At 46.0% G+C, this 22244-nt stretch overlaps 1 protein-coding gene across 1 annotated transcript in view; it reads left to right on the forward strand.

The window, feature by feature from the left end:
• Positions 1 to 1348: 1348 nt before the first annotated feature.
• Positions 1349 to 22244, forward strand: part of LOC147734659 (V-type proton ATPase 116 kDa subunit a 4-like) — a 222762-nt gene continuing 201866 nt past the window's right edge. The window contains exons 1-5 of the mRNA XM_086952957.1: positions 1349 to 1545; positions 8803 to 8881; positions 9271 to 9368; positions 11772 to 11897; positions 13819 to 13916. Of these exons, the coding sequence (XP_086809083.1) occupies positions 1429 to 1545; positions 8803 to 8881; positions 9271 to 9368; positions 11772 to 11897; positions 13819 to 13916 (518 nt within the window). The 5' untranslated portion in view covers positions 1349 to 1428. The remainder of the gene's footprint in view (positions 1546 to 8802; positions 8882 to 9270; positions 9369 to 11771; positions 11898 to 13818; positions 13917 to 22244) is intronic.

Below are 22244 nucleotides of genomic sequence, written 5' to 3' on the forward strand. Positions count from 1 at the left end.
GTATTTAACGTCAACCGAGAAGATGACTGACACATTTGTACATAGATGCTGATTTATGAGAGATAATTTGCTAAATAGACCGCAATGAGGTATCTGGTATGTACATAAGATGGACTTGTTAAAATTTGGGTGTGATGTGTGTCTTTGTGTGCTCTTCTCCACTAGTTCCGTGAGATGGCTCTTTCGACTGGTTTTAAGCTAGTTAGAGCCACCACTAAGGTCTGTTGTGATCAACTCAGGTTCATGAAGGACGCGTACCAGATCATATCATTGAAGGAGCGTAAGGTATTACCATAGTCAACTGCTAGTAGAGGGCCCTGCTTTTAGCCGGCACTATTCAGGCACTATTATAGATATGTCAGCTTGGTACCCGTGTCTCGTGTAGAGACAAGTCAAATTGGTGGGCACTCTTTCTTATTTCAAGCGGCATCTTTGTGGAATGCTCTTCCAGCCCAACTAGGTCTACGCACAGACTGACTTGTTTATCACAGGCTTCTGAAAACATGGCTTCTAATGAGCAAGGCGTCAGCAATTCATACTATGCTATAGATGTAGTGCGTTAATAGCACTTGGTAGGAAAGAGCACTTTACAAAACACAGCACATAGCATAGATTCTGTTGAGGGGATCATCTCTTTGCCTCTCCATTCATGTGTCTTCTCTTTGCACTATAGGTGGGTGGATCTCACAGAGTTTCACTCCGCGGAATTCCACGGAGTTACATAAAAACTCTGGGACATTCTGTGGAGTTCCACAAATGGGCAGAAAATATGCACATCACACTGCAATTGAGCACCAGTAGCGCGAGCAGAGCTGAAAAAAACACTGTGAACAGCACCATGCGCGGTGCAAAAGTGAGCGGCCAGTCAAGTTGATTTTGCTGCCACTTGAGTAAAAAAATCTGTTCGAGCGGCAGCAAACCTTCTCGAGAAACAGCCCTCTGACCACAACTGCCCGCAACTGCCAGTATTAGAAAATTTAGCTGGGGGATGCCTAATCCCGCTTTCATTTCTGGAGTCTTGCAGGTAAAAATTCTGCCATGCAGGGATTGCCGAATTTGGCCAGTTCTCCGAGTTACAAGAGTAACGCGGAGTCGGCAAATTCTACCAATTCCGTTGGTAGAATGTTTCATTCTACCAACGGAATTGGTAGAATTTGCTGACATTTGTCTATATTTCTGCCTGTAGTTACTTTGCTTGCCTGTCTCCCTTTAACTTTTGTGTTGTGTCTCAATTCTAAGAATTTCCCTATGTTTCTATTCTATCATTGCCATCTCCAGTTAACCAAAAAGGTTCATACATTACAAGATACTCTATTAACATTCTTTCTGATTCATTCACTGCAGCAGAGGAGAAAGTCCAGATAGGATCCCGAATCTCACTGTGTCCCGGCTAACTGCTTGCGCTGCTGCGGCTTCCGGCTACCAAAGATGGCGTCGATGTTTCGCAGTGAGGAGATGTGCCTCACACAGCTCTTTCTGCAGGTGGAGGCAGGATACTCCTGCATCGCAGAGCTCGGGGAGTTGGGCCTGGTGCAGTTTAGAGACGTGAGTATCAAAGAGTCTTCTCTGTTGAAGAGGAGAAGGAACTTCTCTATAAGTTCTTGATGTATAACAGCCAAAAAAGGAAAAAATAATGGGTTCTTACTTCAGCTTCTGTCATGTTTAAACTAATAATGCGCATCACCATAAGAGTAAAAGTCGAGATCAAAGTATTTCAGGTTCTCTAATTACATGGACTTTAGACTTGGCCTTAGAGTCATTAAGTGTGGGGCATAGTCACCCAAAGACAGCTCAAAAATCTCTGAAGGATCAACACATTTCTTTTGTCTAGTAATTAGTTGATATAAGTTTTAGATCTTTGTTAGGGATCTGCAATTCTAGTGTGAGCGACCTTAAGCTATGCCAGAAGGTTACGTTAAATTTGTTTGTCGATGATGCTGAGTTGTTACAGTTGTCAATTTTAAGAGACGCGTTCATGTCTACCTGTCAACGAGTACAGCGTGCTAACACCTTTTGCTAGAGTAGTTCTTTGCAATCAATCATAACAAAGAAATACGAATTTTGGAACACTCACTACCACTGCTGTGCTCTCCCTCCACCATCACTGATTCATCAGTCCCATCTCCTCTCTCTCATGGTCTGCAGACTACTGATCTCCTGTTCCAGGTCATTCTCCGTACTCATAAACATGGGAACAGTGGAATGCTCTACCATGGACCTAAATGGGGACGCCAAAAAACGATAAGCAATGAAATCACTGTTTATGCAGTTTATTTTAAATGTAGGTACGCTTCTCAATCTGCTCAGCTTATTCTTCGGTGATTTTTTAGATAATTGGCTTTAGTTCCATTTATGAGTATTATGAGTGAAGTACCTCACAACCTGTCTAAAAAGCCACTCCAATGCCCTTTGACCTCTAGTGCAAGCCTGGTCTAATTTTGGAACAACCTTTGACCCTGCCCCCAGTCGCCACACAGTCCTCCTGTGGCGCTACCCCGCTAGTGTCTCGCTGCCGCCTGCCGCCTGAGCAAGTTCGCTGTGACCCTGCTCACTGTTGTCCTCCCCGTTTTGTCATTCTGTGCCCCTGATCTCTGTTGCCTCGTTTCTTGTGTGCCCTGTGCCCCCTCTACCCGTTTTGTCATTCTGTGCCCCTGATCTCTGTTGCATCGTTTCTTGTGTGTCCTGTGAACCCCTCTCCCCGTTTTTTCATTCTGTGCCCTTGATCTCTCTTGCCTCGTTTTCTTATGTGCCCTGTGCCCCCTCTCCCCGTTTTTTCATTCTGTGCCCCTGATCTCTGTTGCCTCGTTTTCTTGTGTGCCCTATGCCCCCTCTCCCCGTTTTTCATTCTGTGCCCCCGTTCACTGTGTGCGCCTCGTTCTTCGCTGCCCTGTGCCCCCTCCCCGCCTCCCTCCGTACCACCATTCTCCCGACGCTGCGTCCATACGACCTCGCCCCCCGCTGTCCCCATTCGCCACCCCGCTTCCGCCCCCCCAGCTGTTCCTCCCTCCCACAGCCCCTCATATGGAAGCCGCGCGCAGCGAGCGTGCCGAAGGCGTGCCTAAGGCAAGCCCGTCTACGCTCGTCCGCGCCCAGCTCCAGTACCCCGGGCCCATGCACACAATTCAGCGAAACCATCGCCGACTTCATCAGCCCGCACGCCCTAGCTTCACCAGAATACATCCTCCTAGGGGACCTGAACTTCCACCTGGAGAAAAACAGCGAACACCACCACCCTGCTCGACAACCTCGACAACCTCGGACTCAAGCAATTGGTGAACACCCCCACCCACATCGCAGGGCACACGGTCGACCCCATCTTCTCCACCAGCCACCAAGTCTCCTTCAGCCACTCCTCCGGACTACACTGGACCGACCACAGATGCATCCACTTCACCTTCAAAAAGAATACATCCCACCACCGCACGCATCAAATCCCCCGCAAATGCTAGAGCAAAATCACCACAGACCAGCTCAACTCAACGCTGAGCCAGACCCCGCCAGCCGACGCCGCCGACACCAACGACGCAGCCTACAACCTCGCACAGTGGATCACCAACTGCGCCGACGACCTCGCACCACTGAAGAACCCCCCAGGCATGACCGGCAACAGGAAAACCTCATGGTTCACATACGCCCTCAAAGAATCAAAGAAATCCTGCCAAACCCTCAAAAAAACCTGGCGCCACGAATGAACTACAGAAAACATGACAGCCCTCAAGATCGCCACCCGCGAACACCACCAGTTGATCCGCACCACTACGAGGACATCATTCAAAGAGCGACTAGACAACAACACCCACAACAGCAAGGAACTCTTCAACATCGTCAAAGAGCTCTCCAACCCCAGCGCCAGCAACAACGACATCACACCGTCACAAGAACTCTGCAACTCCCTCGCCACGTTCTTCCACCGAACGATCGCAGACATACACGACAGCTTCGGACGCCAGACTTCGCCTCCAGTCACCCAACCAGTGACCACCACCCTCAGCGCCTGGACCCCCATCAGCACTGAAGACACCACCAACGTCATGAACTCCATCCAATCCAACTCCCCCTCGGACCCATGCCCCCATCATATCTTCAACAAAGCGGACACCATCATCGCACCCCATCTCCGAAACGTCATAAACATCTCGTTGGCGTCAGCCGCCTTCCCCGAGAGCTGGAAGCACTCAGAAATCAACGCCCTTCTGAAGAAACCCACAGCGGACCCCAAAGACCTCAAGAACTTCCGCCCCATCTCTCTTCTACCCTTCCCGGCCAAAGTAATCGAGAAGACCGTCAATAAACAGATGACTGCTTTCCTCGAGGCAAACAACTCACTCGACCCATCCCAGTCCGGATTCCGAGCCAACCACAGCACCGAGACAGCCCTCATAGCAGCCACCGACGACATCAGGACCCTGATGAACAACGGAGAAACAACCGCCCTCATCCTCCTGGACCTCTCGGCAGCCTTCGATACCGTATGCCATCGCACCCTAATAACCCGCCTCTACAACACTGGGATCCAAGGAAAGGCCCTGGACTGGATCACCTCGTTCCTCTCCGACAGAACCCAGAGAGTCCGCCCCCTCCCTTCAGCTCAGAAGCCACCGAGAACATCTGCGTCGTACCCCAAGGATCCTCGCTCAGCCCAACCCTCTTCAATATCTACACGAGCCCCCTCGCCGCCATCGCACGCAAACACAACATCAACGTCATCTCCTACACCGACGACAACCAGCTGATACTCTCCCTCACCAAAGACCAGCCACCGCCAAAACCAACCTACAGGAAGGAATGAAAGACGTCGCAGAATGGATGAAGCTCAGCCGCCTAAAGTTGAACTTGGACAAGACGGAGGTCCTCATCCTCGGACAATCCCCATCCGCCTGGGACGGCTCCTGGTGGCCCCCAGCTCTGGGCTCCACGCCGACACCCTCGGACCACACACGCAACCTGGGATTCATCCTGGACTCCTCCCTCACGATTACCAAGCAAGTCAACGCCGTCTCGGCATCATGTTTCAACACCCTGCGCATGCTCTGAAAGATCTTCCGGTGAATCCCCACCAAAACCAGAAAGACGGTCACCCAGGCCCTCGTCACCAGCTCACTGGACTACGGAAACGCCCTATACGCAGGAACCACCGCCAAACTACAGAAACGACTACAACGCATACAGAACGCCTCCGCACGACTCATTCTTGACATAGCCACACATCCGCCCACCTGAGAAACCTTCACTGGCTCCCCGTCAACAAGAGGATCACATTCAGGCTCCTCACCCACGCACACGAAGCGCTACGCGACATAGGCCCCGAATACCTCAACAACCGCCTCTCGTTCTACACTCCCACCCGCCAGCTCCGCTCCGCCAGCCAGCCTCTCCCTCACCACCGTTCCACGGATTCGCAGAACCATCGCCGGAGGAAGATCATTCTCCTACCTGGCAGCCAAAACATGGAACTCCCTCCCCGCACTCCTACGAATGACCCAGGACCACCTCACCTTCAGGAAACACCCCAAGACCTGGCTTTTTGAGCAGTAGGAGCACCCCCCCCCCCCCTCTCAGCGCCTTGAGACCTTCACGGGTGAGTAGCACGCTCTATAAATGTTTCTGATTGATTGATTGATTGACCTATGCTGCTGTTTTTCCCACTTTGTTATTTAGCTTTCTGTGTAAATTGTGCCCTGCCTGTGTTGTATTAATGTTTCTCTGCTAAATTTGGAATATCTGCTGATGCTCTCTTTGTTGGGGAGGGGAAAAGCTATCTTTGCCCCAAAAATAAGTTGATCACGATGATGAGATCTTTCATAGATCTCGCTGAAGAGTAGTTTCTAGCACTGGTGGCTCAACTCCCAAAACACATTTAAAACCCCCGCACGTGACATCAGTCAACTCCAAGGTTCTGCAAGGATGCAAGTTCTAGACGCCTCATAAGATCACTACGAAACAGTACATCAAGGCCCACATGCATCAAGCATTTTTGGAGTCGCAAACGGTGCGATTCCTTAAAATCGGCCGTTTGCGATTCCAAAAATGCTTTTTTGGATGCATCAAGCTATTTTAGAAATCGCAGCATTTTTGCGATTTCTAAAATTGCGATTGCTTTTAAGAAATCGCAAATTTGCGATTTCTTAAAAGCAATGCATGATTACTTTTAAAATTGCGAAATCGCAATTAGGGGGTCAAATTTACCGAGTGGTCGAACCACTCAGTAAATTTGCAAAAAGTGTTTAAAAAGCTGAAAATGCATTTTTTTCAACATTCATGTTACGGACATACATGTCCTTAGGACATGTGTGTGTGCAACTTGATGCGATAAATACATTTCAGGGGTGCATGGGGGGGTCCTTTGGACCCCCCCCCCCTACACCCATGAAATTCATTAACAAATTGCGATTTTCAAAGTGAAAATCGCAATTTGCTAATGCCTTCCCATTGCTTCCTATGGGCCTTTGGCCCATAGGAACCAATGGGAATAGCGAATTAGCAAATTGTATTTCGGTAATTTATGCGATTCGGTAAAAATTGGGATTTTTACTGAATCGCATAAATTTACCGAAAATAATCATGCATCCCGTTTTGCGAATTCTAAAATGCGAATCGCTATTTTTCGCACTTTAGAACTCGCAAAATCCCGGGAAGATGCATGTGGGCCCAAATGCTTTACTGCAGATTCAATACACAAATATGGATTTTTGTCATATTAATTAACCACCCTTTTCCTATAAGAGACTCAAACTTGATCACATAAAACTTAACATTATTATTGTAGATGTCACTTGGGCCATTAAAGATTTGGCATAAAATATGGCGTCATACATGCTGCCACCACACTTGTATGTTACGGTAACTGGTTCTTGTGTGACAAACATCTGCCATTAATGGGTCCTTGTATCAATTTGAATTGATTTGCCAGCCATTCACTAGTCGTCCCCCGGTCACCTCAAAAATTTGAACGATCCTTTGTCTTCGAGATGCTCCTTGCAATGGGGTAGGTAGGGCTACCTGCTGGTCTCTGCTCATGGTCTTTCTCATGGATCCGATTTTCGGCTGAGATGAGTTTGCGCAGATAGAATATATGCTGTGCAGTGTAGCACAACTCAATATAATGGGACATGCTACAGGTATGCTTACAGTATATACCTGTATACTTGGCACCATGGTGATGGATCCTTAGTGGTGTGACTGAGTTGCCATTTTGGATCCAGAAAGAGGGGGTCTTTGATTATTTTTGTGTAATTAGTACTGAAGTGTCATTAATAATGGAGGGTGACTTTTAGACAATTTTTATTTGGTTTAAGAAATTCATTAAAATTACAATCCAGATGTGCTTTAAAAACAGTTCCTGAAGCATACATTTAATTGCATTAAAAATCGTATAAAATGTGGTTCTGAAACAAAACACCAGCTCCTCCCAACCCCCAATCTGGCTGACAAGCTCACTGTCTCTGGTGGCTCTCGGCAGACCCATAGGCAACACACCATCCGACTGGACACAAAGACGTGTATAAAAGAAAAAAAAGGTAACATGCCTTTTACATCTATTCATCCAGGATATGAAACAACATCCCTGAATCAATCAAAACCACACCAACCCTTCTACAGTTCAGGAAAGAGTTCAAGCCACACCTCATGGTGCAGTGAGTCCACAGACCACATACTCTCAAATTACTTGTTGACTATATCAATGCCTTTGACCCTGTAGAGTGATTTTCTGCATTTGGCTGGGTTTGTGCTATACAAATAACATGCATGCATGCAAACATACATATGAATTACATTCCAGAAAAGTTGAAACATCACTGGCTATGACAGGTAAATTAAAGCACGTCAACAAATGTAGATTGTGCTGAATTCATGCAGAATGTAAACTGCAACTATCAATTTATTTCCTACAGCAATTTCCTCAATATAGCCCAAGAGTCTGCATTAGCAGGCTCTACTATAGCCTTATAGCCCGCCGCAGAGGGCTATATCGGCTATTAAAGGCCCTCTCCAGCGTTAAAGGCCCCGAGCCGAAGGCGAGGGCCTTTAACAAGGGAGAGGGACTTTAATAGCGGTATAGCCCATCTACGAAGGGCTATAAGGCTATTAGAAAATTCTGTCACTAGAGGACAGAATGTTCTAACAAAAAAAACAAAGCCTTTTGGGAGCGTGAGGGGAATGGAATCCCCTCAGGTTCCCTGAAGCCTTTGTTCACAGCCAAAGCTGTGAACAAAGAAACATTGGAATGTTGGATCTCCAGACTTATACCAGCCATTATAAGCCCAGAGCACTCCATTGTTTTCAATGGAGCTCCCAACGTTCCAATGTTCTAATGATGATTAGAGGTGCGCTCCAGGGTTAAACGTCTAAGCCGAAGGCCTTTACCAAGGGAGTGGGCCTTTAATGGCTGGTAGAGCCCGTAACGGAGGGCTCTAAGGCTATTCCAACTTTCCGCCCCTGGTCTCACGAGCCAGAGGGGCTTGAAATCCCCTCGGGCACCGTGAGGCCTTTGTTCACAGCAGCAGCCGTGAACAAACATTGGAATGTTGATGCTCCGGGCTTCTAGCAGCCATCAGAAGCCCGGAGCACTCCATTGTCTTCAAGGGAGCTCTCAACATTCCAATGTTCTAATAATAATTAAATTACATGAATCATTTATGATATTATGAGTTATGATTTTGTCTCATTGCGCTCGTCTGCTGATATTCATAATGTATACCAGATGATTGAGGTGAAGGTGTCTCTTGATCTCCAGTGGCGAAAGGTCACAAGTAGATCCAAGCTCACCTGCTCTGCCCTAACAAGTTCTTTTCCCTCCTCCAGCTGAACGCAAATGTCAACAACTTTCAGCGGAGGTTTGTCAATGAGGTGCGCAGATGTGAAGCCATGGAGAGAATACTACGTGAGTTCACAAATTTCCATCATTCTTCCCGCTCTCCAATCCCGACCTCCTGAAACAGGAGTCCTCTGTAAGAGCATGGCCTTCATCTACACCCAAAACAGTTTTTGCTGCCTCTCTCAATCTGTGTCTTTCACTCATGTTTCTTTCTTTTACAGTATTTAATGTAGTGTTTCCGTCATTATTAACTTCTTTCCTTCACTGATCTCGCTCTTCAACTCTCTACATTACCCCAGGTCCTTTCTATCTTGAACAACTGTCTCTTTCCTTAGAACTACCTCTTACCCAAATTCCCTCTCTTCACTCTATATTATTTGTGGTCTGCATAAGGTATCTTTCTCTTTTTCAATGAGTGCTGCACCGTTGAGTCAGAAACACATTTTTTTATTCAGGTTTTCTTGAGACTGAGCTGGAGAATGACAAGATCTCGGTTTATCAACCTGCCACTTACCCGCAGACACCTCTTCCCCGTGACATGATCGACTTGGAGGTAGGTCTTACAGGTGCCCCACACAAGAGATGAGTGGCTATGGCGACGTCTTCTATTCTTGAACACTTTCATTTTTCTCAACGCAGGGGACACATTATGCCATAGCTAAATGGTTATTTTAGGTTCTTCATCTTTAGGTTTCTCATTGCGACTCTGTATGTACTTATCATATGAGTACTTGGTAGTTCCCCAATGTATAAGGTATTATTCCAGGTCTAATCCATTGTGTTGTCATATGTTATTTGAGTGTTAATGCATTTGGTGTAGACTGTTCAGATGGAAGAAAAAGACCGATGGGCTGCACTTCGGGTGGCAGCAGATAAGCACCGGATTGAGTAGGTGCCTGTAGTAAATTTGGAGAAGTAGTGAATCTGTATGGTCTGGAGGACAGACCAAATTTGAATTCTGCATTGGCGGAAAGATAATCGGCCTTTAATTTATTGTCGCTCTGTGCCAGTAAAAGTTTTATCAATGAGAACTTTCACGGTTTTGCAAGACTGGGCTGGAAGTGTGAAAAGGTGTTTAGGAGTGGGGTGATGTGGGTTCTCTGTGTTTAAGGGAGCTAAACTGTGCTGTTTTGGAATTTCAGCAGTCAATTTACCAATTTCTTCAATAAACTCTTGAGTAAAACAAAATGAAGGTGGATATGCCTAGTGTGTGCACAGCCATAAATTGTATTGGGCAGTGCTATCTATAATAAATTTAATAAACAAAACACATTTTAGTTCTTTGTAGTCGTGCTCATGTGTTGACAGCACCCAGCCACCTTGGGTGCACTTTGCCACACTGCTAAGCAGTCCAGACTATTCATATACAAACAATGGCACCAAAGCGCACACACTGCAGTTTCTTTCTGGTTCTTGATAAGAAAGTCCAATTTAGTCATAGATGATGATAAATTCTTCCTTTTTAATTCATAGACGGGTTTTGTACATGTTATATTCCAACAAGAAGCAGCCGACACGTGTTTCGTCCACCTGGACTTTTTCAAGGCGAAATGTGTATCTGATCACTACAATGCCATATGTAAGTCGCCTGCCTGAGAAGTTCAGTTAACAATGCGTGATTGTTTGAAGAACACTAGTGTACAGATAGAGCCCCCAATTTATGATCAAACAAGCATAAGTATCCAAAGGGGCAGCCGTCCCTCCGTGATTCAATATAGAATGACGCTGTCTCAATGGGACCGTGGTTTAAGCCACAGGACCATGATAAGCCTGCTTAGAAACATCAGCAGTCCCCGTATGCCGAGAACGAGAAGCAGTAATGGAATTAGGATGTACGTGTAAATCATAGTGCAGTTTGTGCTTGATGGTTGTGATTTGCCATTGAGATTCTATTCCAGAATCTAAAAAAATGTATTCAATAAATTGGACTTACTTATCAAGGACCAGAAAGAAATTGCAGTTTGTGCTTCGGTGCCATTGTTTGTAGACTCTTGAGTAATATGTTGTAATTGTTGAGCTGTGTTTTGACTTTGTTGCATCCTAACATTACAACGATGGATTAACACAGGAATGGAAAAAAACATCTTCTAACTGCTTGTAGCAGCATTCTTTTTGCTTCATGTTGATGCGGGTATCCATTGTCAATGTTACCATATGAGTTCAGGTTTATAGGGAATTTGTGTCCCGTGACTGATTGTACATGATGGGCCGAAGGAAGACTGTTGCCTGGAGGCAATCAATAGTAGTTTTGAATTGGTGCCTTTCAGGCAACGTCCATTATTGTTGCACTATTCAACTGTTGAAAGGCTTGGTGACCTAGGCGTTGCCTACTAGGATACCGTGCAGTAGTTATATTTAGATATTCAGTAGCAGGCCTGATGAGACATAGAGCTTTGAGGTTTGTCGTAGGTTAGTGAGGTTTCACTGAGTGCTAATTTGTCAGTAGCCTCTGGCTTTATTTCAGACTGGAAACGTTATTACAAGGTGGTTGCAGTCATTCAGGCCTAAATCTTAAGACAATATGGGAACCACTTTTGATTAGTCTAGCTATTGACAGTGGCTCAAATCCTCTTCACTCATCTCAACCTATCACACTGTAAAGAAGTCATTACCCCTTCCGCATCCCTCCAACCGTATCCAATTCTAGCCAAACCCAGAAGATTTAATTTTTTCGAAGACCCCAGGATTTTCTCCTATGGAGTCTGGCAGCGTAGCAGATCAGATCTTCTTATCAACTGGACCTATGTAACCTACTTTACATATATAGCACCCTTCTTTCTTTGTAGACTATAAGGCCACTTCTCCGAAAGCCTGGGTATCCATTCTCCATGTTCAGACATGTTACTCACTAGTAGAAGTACTTTACACCAGAACGCAAAGACCTCTTCAGTGTCAAGCGAGTACAAATGTGTTGATCAAGAAGCAATTTTAACTCTCTTTTTATTCTCCTAAACAGACCGTTCTGGAAAAGCTGGACAGTGAATTACAGGAGGTGAATCAGAACCAGCAACAGCTGAAGCAGAACTTCCTGGAACTCACCGAACTCAAACACCTCCTGAAGAAGACTGAGGACTTCTTTGAGGTATGGCCATAGTCTCTGGGAGTGGGTAAAAGCCAAACACTGCAGTCCAAGATTGAGCATGAGGCGTCTGTTAGGCATTTACATACCACCAGCAACTCCTACTGCCCAAATCACACCTCCAGACTCAAAAATCAGATTTTTCTTGGACTTTGTGGTGGGCGTAAATGCACTTGTGAAAAAATGAAGATGTTTCTTTTAACAAGGCAACTGTTTATACTTTCACTATTTATGGAAACAGGAATGCTGCTCCAGAGCCCTTAGAGGGTTCTTTACAATAGCCTCTTCTAGATCAGTATTCTAGAAAGTAAACAAGGCTTTACAGCTCTGCCACCTTCTGTTCTTGTCGCTTAGAACAGGGTACCAAGGAATGAGCTAGGGTTATGAAAGCGCACCCACGTGTTGAGCTCGCTTAGACCCACTGAGACTCTTGGCGCTGTCAATGAACATAAATTGATTGAAAAAGCGGTGCAAAGTAACTTAGGTTTTCAAGTCATTTCAGAGTTTGGTTATATCTTTAATGCTTTGGTTGCACAAGGAGGTGGCATTCCGCAGCTGACCGATGATGGCTGCGATGGACTTGCTGCCTCTTTGTGTGTTTTCCTAGTCCCTGAAAGTTCCAGGAACTGCAGATGGAGCTCGAGGTCTTCTTGGTTGAATATAATGGATGATTTATTGTGGAGAACGCCTGGTAGACCTTGTGGAGTATCTTGAATTCTTCCATCTCTACAGTTGACTAACAGGGGGAAGATATTGAGGGATTCTGGGTGTGTCGCTTCTACGTGAAGGCCCCATGGTTAGAGAGAGGAACAGGTTTTATTCAGGTGATAGTCCGACTTCTGGCCTTTGTAGAGCATCATTTGTGGGATGACAAGTATGAGAGCAATAGTTTCATTTTGTCCCTGCATTAAAGGTTTGATTGGTCCTAGATCACCTGTGTGTACAACAGAAATAGATATTCGCAGCTGGGAGTTTCTGCATCTGCGCGGTTTTCTGTCTCAGAGGAGTATTTTGGCAGCATCCCTGTATTTATGCGGTCTCGGTGAGTGAATGCCTGAGCTCAGGTAAAGTCCTCTACTCACTCTGTTTGCTCCTTATCAAGTTTAATAGTCCTTTGAGGTCATGTTTCCAGAGTCCATGATCCTTTTATGGGATGTCGGAGAGGAAATACTCCTTTAGAGCACTGCACTTCTTGTAGTTAGGCCAAGGACCAAAGGTTCATGAGCGTTCGCCATTTACTCCTTCAGCGTCACAAAATGGCCTCAGATGAGACACGGGCTGCTTGGAATCCTGGACTGTATGATAGGATATTTTCCTTCAAATGATTCTAAAAAATCTGGACTGTCAAGAAGAACTAGATGACGTTTGGGCGATAATGCCCATTCAATCCCGACCCAAGGGCATCTGGGGTCCCTTTACCACCTACATAGCTCTGCTATCCAGTTGGCTGGAAATGTGCGGGAGAGTAATGTCTGCCCAACCAGTCTCATTAAGTAAGAACACTTCACTTAGCATACATTTTTCCTGCCATGCTAATGATAAAGCGATGTACATTTATGCGACTGAGATGCCCGTGGGATGTCACACTGCTCTGTATTGTAATGGTTAGATGCTGAGAATATCGCGACTCTGCTATAAATGACCTCCCCCTGATGATCAAGGAGTAGCGGGATCGTTGCCTCTCTCTGCCTTATCTAGTGACCTATCAATAATGTTCTTTTAATATCCCTCTTGTTGTACAAGACTCAATAAAAACCATAAAAAATGTTTCTAGCAGATCATCCCCTCACATAATCCTGACCCAAAGCCCACAGCCATATCCCTCAGTGTGACTGCACTCCCCAGAATATTGAGCGGGCTTGAGAGATGGTCCGCTCCCGTAGCACCGCTCCTTTTGATGGTTTGTTGGGTCTTTTCTTTCCAGGCCGAAGCCAACCTCCCCGAGGACTTCTTCAACGAAGACACCAATAGTCTTCTGGAGCTGAGGACCATCCCTACAGCGGCAGCGGCGGGGAAGCTGGGGTTAGTCTTACTCCGTATTGCTTGCTTTTCCTAGTTACCCATTGCCTTAGTCTCGCGTCAAGAAGCCTCTGGTGTATGAACACTATATAAATGTTATTAACACAGCATAAGATAGCATTATTCACAAGTCAGTCAGTATCACAGCGTTTGGGACCAGTTATTAGTGTCCTCTGCCTAGCTGAGATACAAACACTGCTCTGGGTTTCTCCCCTTAGACGCCCTTCAGCATTTCCTTAATTAATTGTGATTGTTCATTGCTCATAACTCTGCACTACAGTCCAATCTTGGTTATTTGCACTTTTGTCCATAGTGTGCCCTGAGCTTTCAATAAAAGCAAATGCATTCTCACATGGACTGCACGTCACTAGAAGGCATGGTCACATGCACTGAATTTACCCTCACTCATGCGTGCCTTTTTAAAGCGCATCGTTGGAGTATGCTTGGAAGATAACTCAGTGAGTCAAGCACCCTCTGCTGCTTATGTGTGTGTAGCCTTCCGACCATAAGGTGAATACCTGGAGGGACAGCTCAACCTTTCATTGAGAACTATATTGTGTGTGATATTGATCACATTTATGATACAGTTTGAATTCTTCATGGTAGCAAACACCACTTATTATTAGTTTTATAAAAAAGTAGCATGTGGGTGGTGCCTCCTGGCAGGGATGTAATTGTGTCAGGCACCTTTCTGCCCTGGGAGTGACTGGTTAGTGGGTGTTTCGGTGACACTAGAAGGCTGTAGGAGGTTAGAGTACCCTAAGGCAGTCCAGATACGACGACCCCATCCTAATGAGTGACTGAGTAGGCAGTGAGGTCCACCTCTTTGTGGCAGAGAATTCTGGGAAAGGACAGTTGTGCAGAGTGAGAAGGTACCTGAGCAGGACCCCAGTAGAACAGAAGGCAACACTCAAAGGGCAAGCACCACAAAATATAAGAATGTAAGCCAACAATGCACGAAAATGCTAAAACAGGATACCACATCTACCAGTGAGGAGTAACCACTAGGTAGCATGTTCACAGGTTCACAGGGATGAACAGTAAAGAAGGTGACCCTGCCCAGTGTTGTTAGGGAGAAGAGCTTGCTGCTAATCAGGGTTACTGACAGTGCCCCCAACCCACCCAAGGAGCCCGCTTTCACATTTCGCAGGGAAGAGGCTTAGGTTATAGCTTCAAGCATATCACCCATGTTGGAAGGCTGTGGACCATGCATCCGCAAACAGTCCTTTCCATGTTTTACATTCCAGTGTGAATCTAAAGTCGAGCTGAAAGAAGGATTTCAAGTGAACCAGTTTTCAGTGACCACTTCCTGTTTGCCTCACATAAAAACAGTGGCCACCTTCACAGATGGACTTTCCACTGCCATCACACAGTACACGTGCACGTGTGGTTAGGCCCATGCTTAGTTGTATGCAATCTTAAGTATTTTCACCACAAACTTTGGGAAGTTTGAAAAAAAAAAACTTCAAAAGCTTCACACCTGTGCGAAGACTGCAAAGTTTGAATTGTGAGTAAAAGTTCAGCACAAGTAAGGTTTTACAGGAACACATTTCAGTAAAACCTCACTTTTGGTGGAAGAATTCTCTCACAAAAAGGCGTTTACATTTTTTAACATTTAATTTATCTATTCATACATTTTATAACATATTTTTGTAACAAGCATCATTTTGGAAAGACGATACACGACATGATAATTAAAAATGGTAATATGGCAAGAGTAGTCGGTCAGTAAACACACATCACGATAACATTACAGAAAAGTAGTACAGATACCACAAAGGTCACCAGAATGCTCGAATACCACACAGCAAGTTAGTATATCTTGTGGTAACTAACAATGCAGTAAGAGTGCAGGAATGATCTAGTCAATAATCGGGATGTAACTCCAGCAAATAGGAGCGCAGAGGGTCCCAGAAGTCACGCGGCAAGCAGCCAGCGGTAAGGTTGCGGCATATGTCCCTGACCAGGGACCACCATTCTCTGGAGGTGAGCCACGGAGGACCTTTCTTACATTACAAGATGCACTTCAACACTTATCCGTGTCTACGTTGTAAAACCTCCCCTTCTCACGTGGATCGGACGTGATTGTCGGGGATTACAGCTTATGGGCCCGATTCACAGAATGAATTTAAGACTCAATCCTAAACTTACTACTATTTTGGTATTCACAGAATGCACTTACTACTTTTGGTATTCACAGAAGTTAGGATTTTGTCTTAAGTTTGTCTTAAGACAGACTTAAGACAGACTTAAGACAAAATCCCAACTTCTGTGAATACCAAAAGTAGTAAGTTCATTCTGTGAATGCCAAAAGTAGTAAGTGCATTCTGTGAATACCAAAATAGTAGTAAGTTTAGGATTGAGTCTTAAGTTAATTCTGTGAATCGGGCCCTATGCTTTTAACTAAACCCAACCTCTGTAATATAATTACGTGCAAGTTACTGTGGCTACATAATCCTGCAACTGCAATTTTCAGGTATGCCATGGCGTCCCTATAGTGTGAGCTTCTCACTCTCTAGCTCATACGCTTTCAACAATATTCTTTTGCTACCCCCAATAGATATCCCTATAAACTGGGCGAAGTCATACACACCCGCCAGCTTAGACGTGACAAATCCTCTGCGATTGTTATTAATGGATTTTTACTATGGACTTACATTTAGAGAATTTTTCTAACTACTCGATTTACTATTGTATGTGTGTGAGTGCCCGGGACTTGGCTGTACAGTCTTCACATAACGTCATATCCGTTAGCCACCGCACATCATGGCCACTCTGCATTTACCCAAAAGCAGACCCCTTGCTGTAAATTGATGAAACTTCTTAGGTACCTCCTTGACATAGCTCAGCAGTGCCTCATAGAAACTCTAGTGAAAGCTTTGTCCACCATGTCTAGTATCGCTGCAATTATCCGATTCCAAAACGTACTCAACGCTGGGCAGGACCATGCCAGGTGGAGGAAATCCACCTCCCCCAAATCCCCGCCCCGGCACCACATCGTTTACATTTAGTATCATCATTCTTATAAAAGCAAGCGAGATCTACACTCGAAAGGTATGTCCTTAAAAAAAATGTATAATGAGTTAGCCGATATCGCCCATTAGGGGACACCTCCTTCGTTTGTTGACAATGAAATTGCCATTGGTCATCTGAAATGCAGTGACCCACATCACCTTCCCATGCCGTGTGAGCCATGGGGGCCTCTGTAAGCATACAATCCCTCACCGCAGCATATACTCGTGTGGTAAGTTTAAATGCGAGCTGGTTAGAAAGCAACGTTGTTAGGCCAGGCCATACCGGAGGCTCCCCTGAGAACACAGTGCAGAGGTAGAGAACTTCATGAAAGAGTTTATTGTAGATAAGGACATCCAGTCATGTAGTGGGGGTGTCGCCCTTTTTTTAGACTTTTGTGCTGTGAACTGATCGCCTAAAGTTTTACTGCCTTTCCTTTCAAAAGACAGCAGCAATTCTGGGGTGCGATCGAGCTGCAGCGTAATGTAGGATGTAGCCTTACGGCTAAAGCGGTTGACGTCGAAGGTGGGGACCCATGTTCGAGTTTCGGCAACGACGCTCAACATCCTGTGATTCTGGGCAAATCACAATCTCCCTGTGCCTAACAAAAATTAATGTGTCCTTGTGTAATGAAACTGGTGCTCATGTAAATCGCTCTGATACCTGATATCTTCGGGTCTAGTTTGCATTATATAAAACAAAAAAAAGTAGTATTTGTGGCAAGTATGGTACTGAAACATTAAATAAATTGGACAACCTGTTCCAGGCCCAAACAGTACAATGGACTATGTGAATTTCCTGAGATAGTCTCAGGAATGGCACGTACAGGGCAGCAGGAAGAGGGGTGTGGGAAATCAAGCCTCCCTCGATGATAACATGGGGAACCAGTGGTTGATTTATTGTACCTGAACCACCAGATAGTACACCAGAATTTGTGGGGTCACAAAGCCCCCCTTATAATACGGGAGCTACAATGTGTGCCACCCTACCTACTTCTGTTGGCCTGCCCATGCCAGTTTGATCATAAGGGAATGTAGTTTAGCAAAAAAGACCTTGTTTAAAGGAATAGGAATATTTTGAAACAGATAAAGCAGCTTAGGCAAGACAATCATTTTCATCAAAGCTACTCTACCCGCCCAGAAAGTGTCAGGATGATCCAACGGTTGACCCGGGACTGCAGGGTTTCCAAAGAGCATCCATAATTTTTCTAGATCACAGTGGGGATGTCTGTATGTTAGAAAATACCCAGATATCAATGTGCAGTTTGCCATTGCTATGGGTAAGTTATGTCTGGTCTACTGGCAGTTTTAGTTAGGGGGGCCATGATAGCTTTAGCCCAGTTAATCTGAAGGCCCAACCAATGGCCAAATCCCCCAATTTCCTCAATAACAGGAGACAAATTAACTGCCGGATTTTTAACCACAAACATGGCATCATCGGCATACATGGATAATAGTGTGTATCTGAATCCAATAGTCTACCCCCAGTAACAATGGAACTCACACAGCACACCCCATGGGCTCTCCGGATAAGGCTTAATAGAAGAGGCGACAGGGTGCATCCCTGCCGTGTACCTTGACCAATCATAAATGGCTCAGAGAGGCCATCCTTTAAGCGCAACCTAGCTGAAGGAGCAGCATACAAGGTCTGAACCCATTTTACAAATGCCCCACCCAGATCCAATCTGGACAGTAGAGAGAGTAGAAAAGGCTATTCAACTGTATCAAATACCTTGGCGGGATCTTAAAATGGCGCAACAGTTGGTATATCTGGGTTTAGTTGGTGTGCATGGGTGAAAAGTGAGCGAAGGTTATTTGCCGTGGACCGGCCAGGAATAAAGACAGACTGGTTGAGATTAGTCAGTCTCGGCATCAATGGGAGTAGCCTGTTTGCCAAGAGATTGGCAAGAATTTAGCTGTTGGCGTTGATAAGTGAGAGGGGACGATGCAACACCCATTTAGATAAATGCTTATCTGGCATAAGGAGTGTGAGCACAAAGGACTCCAGCATTGTCAAAGGTTGTTGACCCATATGAAACACCTCTTAATAGAAAGCCAACAGTATCGGTGACAGCTCCTTCGCATATGTCTTATAGAATGCAACGATGAGGCCTGATCCAACCATGCCAGTCAGTTGGTTTAGATAAGCAGACATGTTTACAGGCTCCGTCAGTGATTGTGATGTGTACAAACACTGGTAGAAGGTAACAAATCCCTGTAATATATACAATGAGTCATACACTGACTGCCCATCAGAAATATCCAGGCTATAAATATTATAAGCTGCCCATTTTGGTTTCAGTAACATAGCTAGAGTATGCCCCGTCCCGTCCCCCTCCCCATATCTCCTAGCCTGGGTGTGTTTGCCCAGAAAATTCACATCCCTATCAGCCTCTTCTTGAAACTCAAGTAGTAGTGAGCGATCAGGATATAAGGGCCCGATTCACAGAATGAACTTAAGACTCAATCCTAAACTTACTACTATTTTTGTATTCACAGAATGCACTTACTACTTTTGGCATTCACAGAATGAACTTACTACTTTTGGTATTCACAGAAGTTTGCATTTTGTTTTAAGTCTGTCTTAAGTTTGTCTTAAGTTTGACTTAAGACAAACTTAAGATCAAATCCTAACTTCTGTGAATACCAAAAGTAATAAGTTCATTCTGTGAATGCCAAAAGTAGTAAGTGCATTCTGAGAATGCCAAAAGTAGTAAGCGCATTCTGTGAATACAAAAATAGTAGTAAGTTTAGGATTGAGTCTTAAGTTCATTCTGTGAATCGGGCCCTAAGAGTCTATTGTCTATAGTTTCCTCATAATGGAACTTCAAGGAGTGAAGGTTGTTTTCTTACTTAGCAAGTTTACTTCTTATATATTTAAGAATACCATGCGCTTTAGCCATACATTCCTCTGAATGACAACTGTGAGAACTTCCCTAAAAATGGTAACTGAGTTTTCTGAGCCAGTGGCATAGCTAGCCTTTTGGCCGCCCATGGTGTCCCTGCATTTGCATTAAAGAGCGGGGGTGCGGGTGAGATATAGGATGCTGGCGAGATTACACTGATTGCCGCCCCACGACGGCCGCATTGTAGAGCAGTGGAGGGGAGCGATTGCCAGCCCGAGATGGCAGGTAAGAGCGGATGGAGGCTGCCACCCCCAAAACACCTACCCCCCTTGCTACGCCACTGTTCTGAGCTCTTATTTAGGGTGACATAATCTTTAATGGCAGCCCAAATTTCTTCTGTAAATACAGTATCTAGTACATTTTTGTGACGTGTGTAGCCAATAAGGCCCTGCACCATCAGATCTGGACTGTCAGGGTCAACAATGATCGATAGGTGCTGTAAAGGTACTCCCCCGCGACTGCCACCAGCTCCAGCCACCTGACCGCCTGGTCCACTGTCAGCGACGAAGACACCATCAAAACCATGAACTCCATCCACTCCGGAGCCCCATCCGACCCCTGCCCTCACCACGTTTTCAACAAAGCCAGCACAACCATCGCACCCCACCTCCGGAAAGCAATCAACATCTCCTTCGAGACAGCAACCTTCCCAGAAAGCTGGAAGCACGCTGAGAACAACGCCCTACTGAAGAAACCCAAGGTGGACCCCAAGGACCTCAAGAACTTTCGACCCATTTCCCTGCTCCCGGCAAAAGTGACAGAGAAGATTGTCAACAAACAGCTAACCTGCTACCTCGAAGACAACAACATCCTGGACCTTTCCTAATCTGGTTTTCGCAGCAACCACAGCACTGAGACCGCCCTCCTCGCCGCCACCGACGACATCAGGATCCTGATGGACAAGGGAGAAACAGCCGCCCTCATCCTCCTGGACCTATCAGCAGCCTCCGACACGGTTTGCCACCGCACCTTATCAACACGCCTCCATGACGCCGGAATCCAAGAGAAGGCCCTGGCCTGGGCCACATCCTTCCTCTCCGGCAGAACCCAGAGCGTCCGCCTCCCATCCTTCCGCTCAAAAACCACCGAGATCATCTGCGGCGTCCCCCAGGGATCATCCCTCAGCCCGACACTGTTCAATATCTACATGGCACCGCTTGCCCACGTCGCACGACAGCATAGCCTCAACATCATCTCCTTCGCCGACGACACCCAGCTGATCATCTCCCTCACCAAAGACCCCCAAACTGCCAAAGCCAATCTCCACAGAGGAATGAAGGCCATCGCCGACTGGATGAAGGACAGCAGACTGAAGCTGAATTCATACAAGATGGAGGTCCTCATCCTCGGACCCACCCCATCAGCCTGGGACGACTCCTAGTGGCCCACCTCACTAGGCACTGCCCCGGAACCCACCGACCACGCACGCAACCTGGGGGTCATCCTCGACTCCGCCCTCTCCATGACCAAACAAGTCAATGCCGTCTCTGCGTCCTGCTTCAACACCCTCCGAATGCTCCACAGGATCTTCAAATGGATCCCCCCCGACACGAGAAAAATCGTCACCCAGGCCCTCGTCACCAGCAGACTCGACTATGGGAACGCCTTCTACTCAGGAACAACAACCAAGCTCCTGAGATGACTACAACGAATCCAGAACGCCTCGGCACGACTGGTCCTCGACGTCCACCGATGCAGCCACATCACACCCTATCTGATAGGCCTACACTGGCTCCCTGTCAACAAGAGGATCACCTTCAAACTCCTCATCCACGCACACAAAGCGCTACACAACACCGGACCTACATACCTCAACGACCGACTCAGCTTCCACACCCCCACCCGCAGCCTCCGCTCTGTCAGCCTCGCCCTCGTCTCAGTTCCTTGTATCCGGAAAACCACAGACGGCGGCAGATCCTTCTCCTACTTCGCCCTACAAGACCTGGAACGCTCTCCCTACCATCCTATGACAGACCCAGGACCTGCTGGCCTTCAGAAGACTTCTCAAGACCTGGATCTTGGATCAGTAGCAGCCCCCCCTTCCCATCCCCCCACCCCAGCGCCTTGAGACCCTCACGGGCATGTAGCGCGCTTTAGAAATATAGTGATTGATTGATTGATTGATTGATTGTTTTATTGATTGATTGATTGATAATGATAGTGACTCCTTTAGAATTAGGAGTAAGAAGAAAAGTATTTGTAGGGGCGCCATGCAGCAAGTAACCATGACTCCCTTTTATTTATTTATTTATTTATTCATTTAACTTATATAGCGCAACAGCTACCCAACAAAGGGTTTCCCGGCGCTAATGATTCAGTAGTAGATGACAGGACAAGGCATTTTCAGATGTTGAATAGCCAGGTTTTTAAGGCTTTCCTGAATTTCATATAGCTCACCTCAGAACGTAATGCGT

This window comes from Lissotriton vulgaris, chromosome 1_2 (assembly GCF_964263255.1).
Source record: "Lissotriton vulgaris chromosome 1_2, aLisVul1.2, whole genome shotgun sequence".
In the NCBI taxonomy this organism is placed as follows: Eukaryota; Metazoa; Chordata; class Amphibia; order Caudata; family Salamandridae; genus Lissotriton; species Lissotriton vulgaris.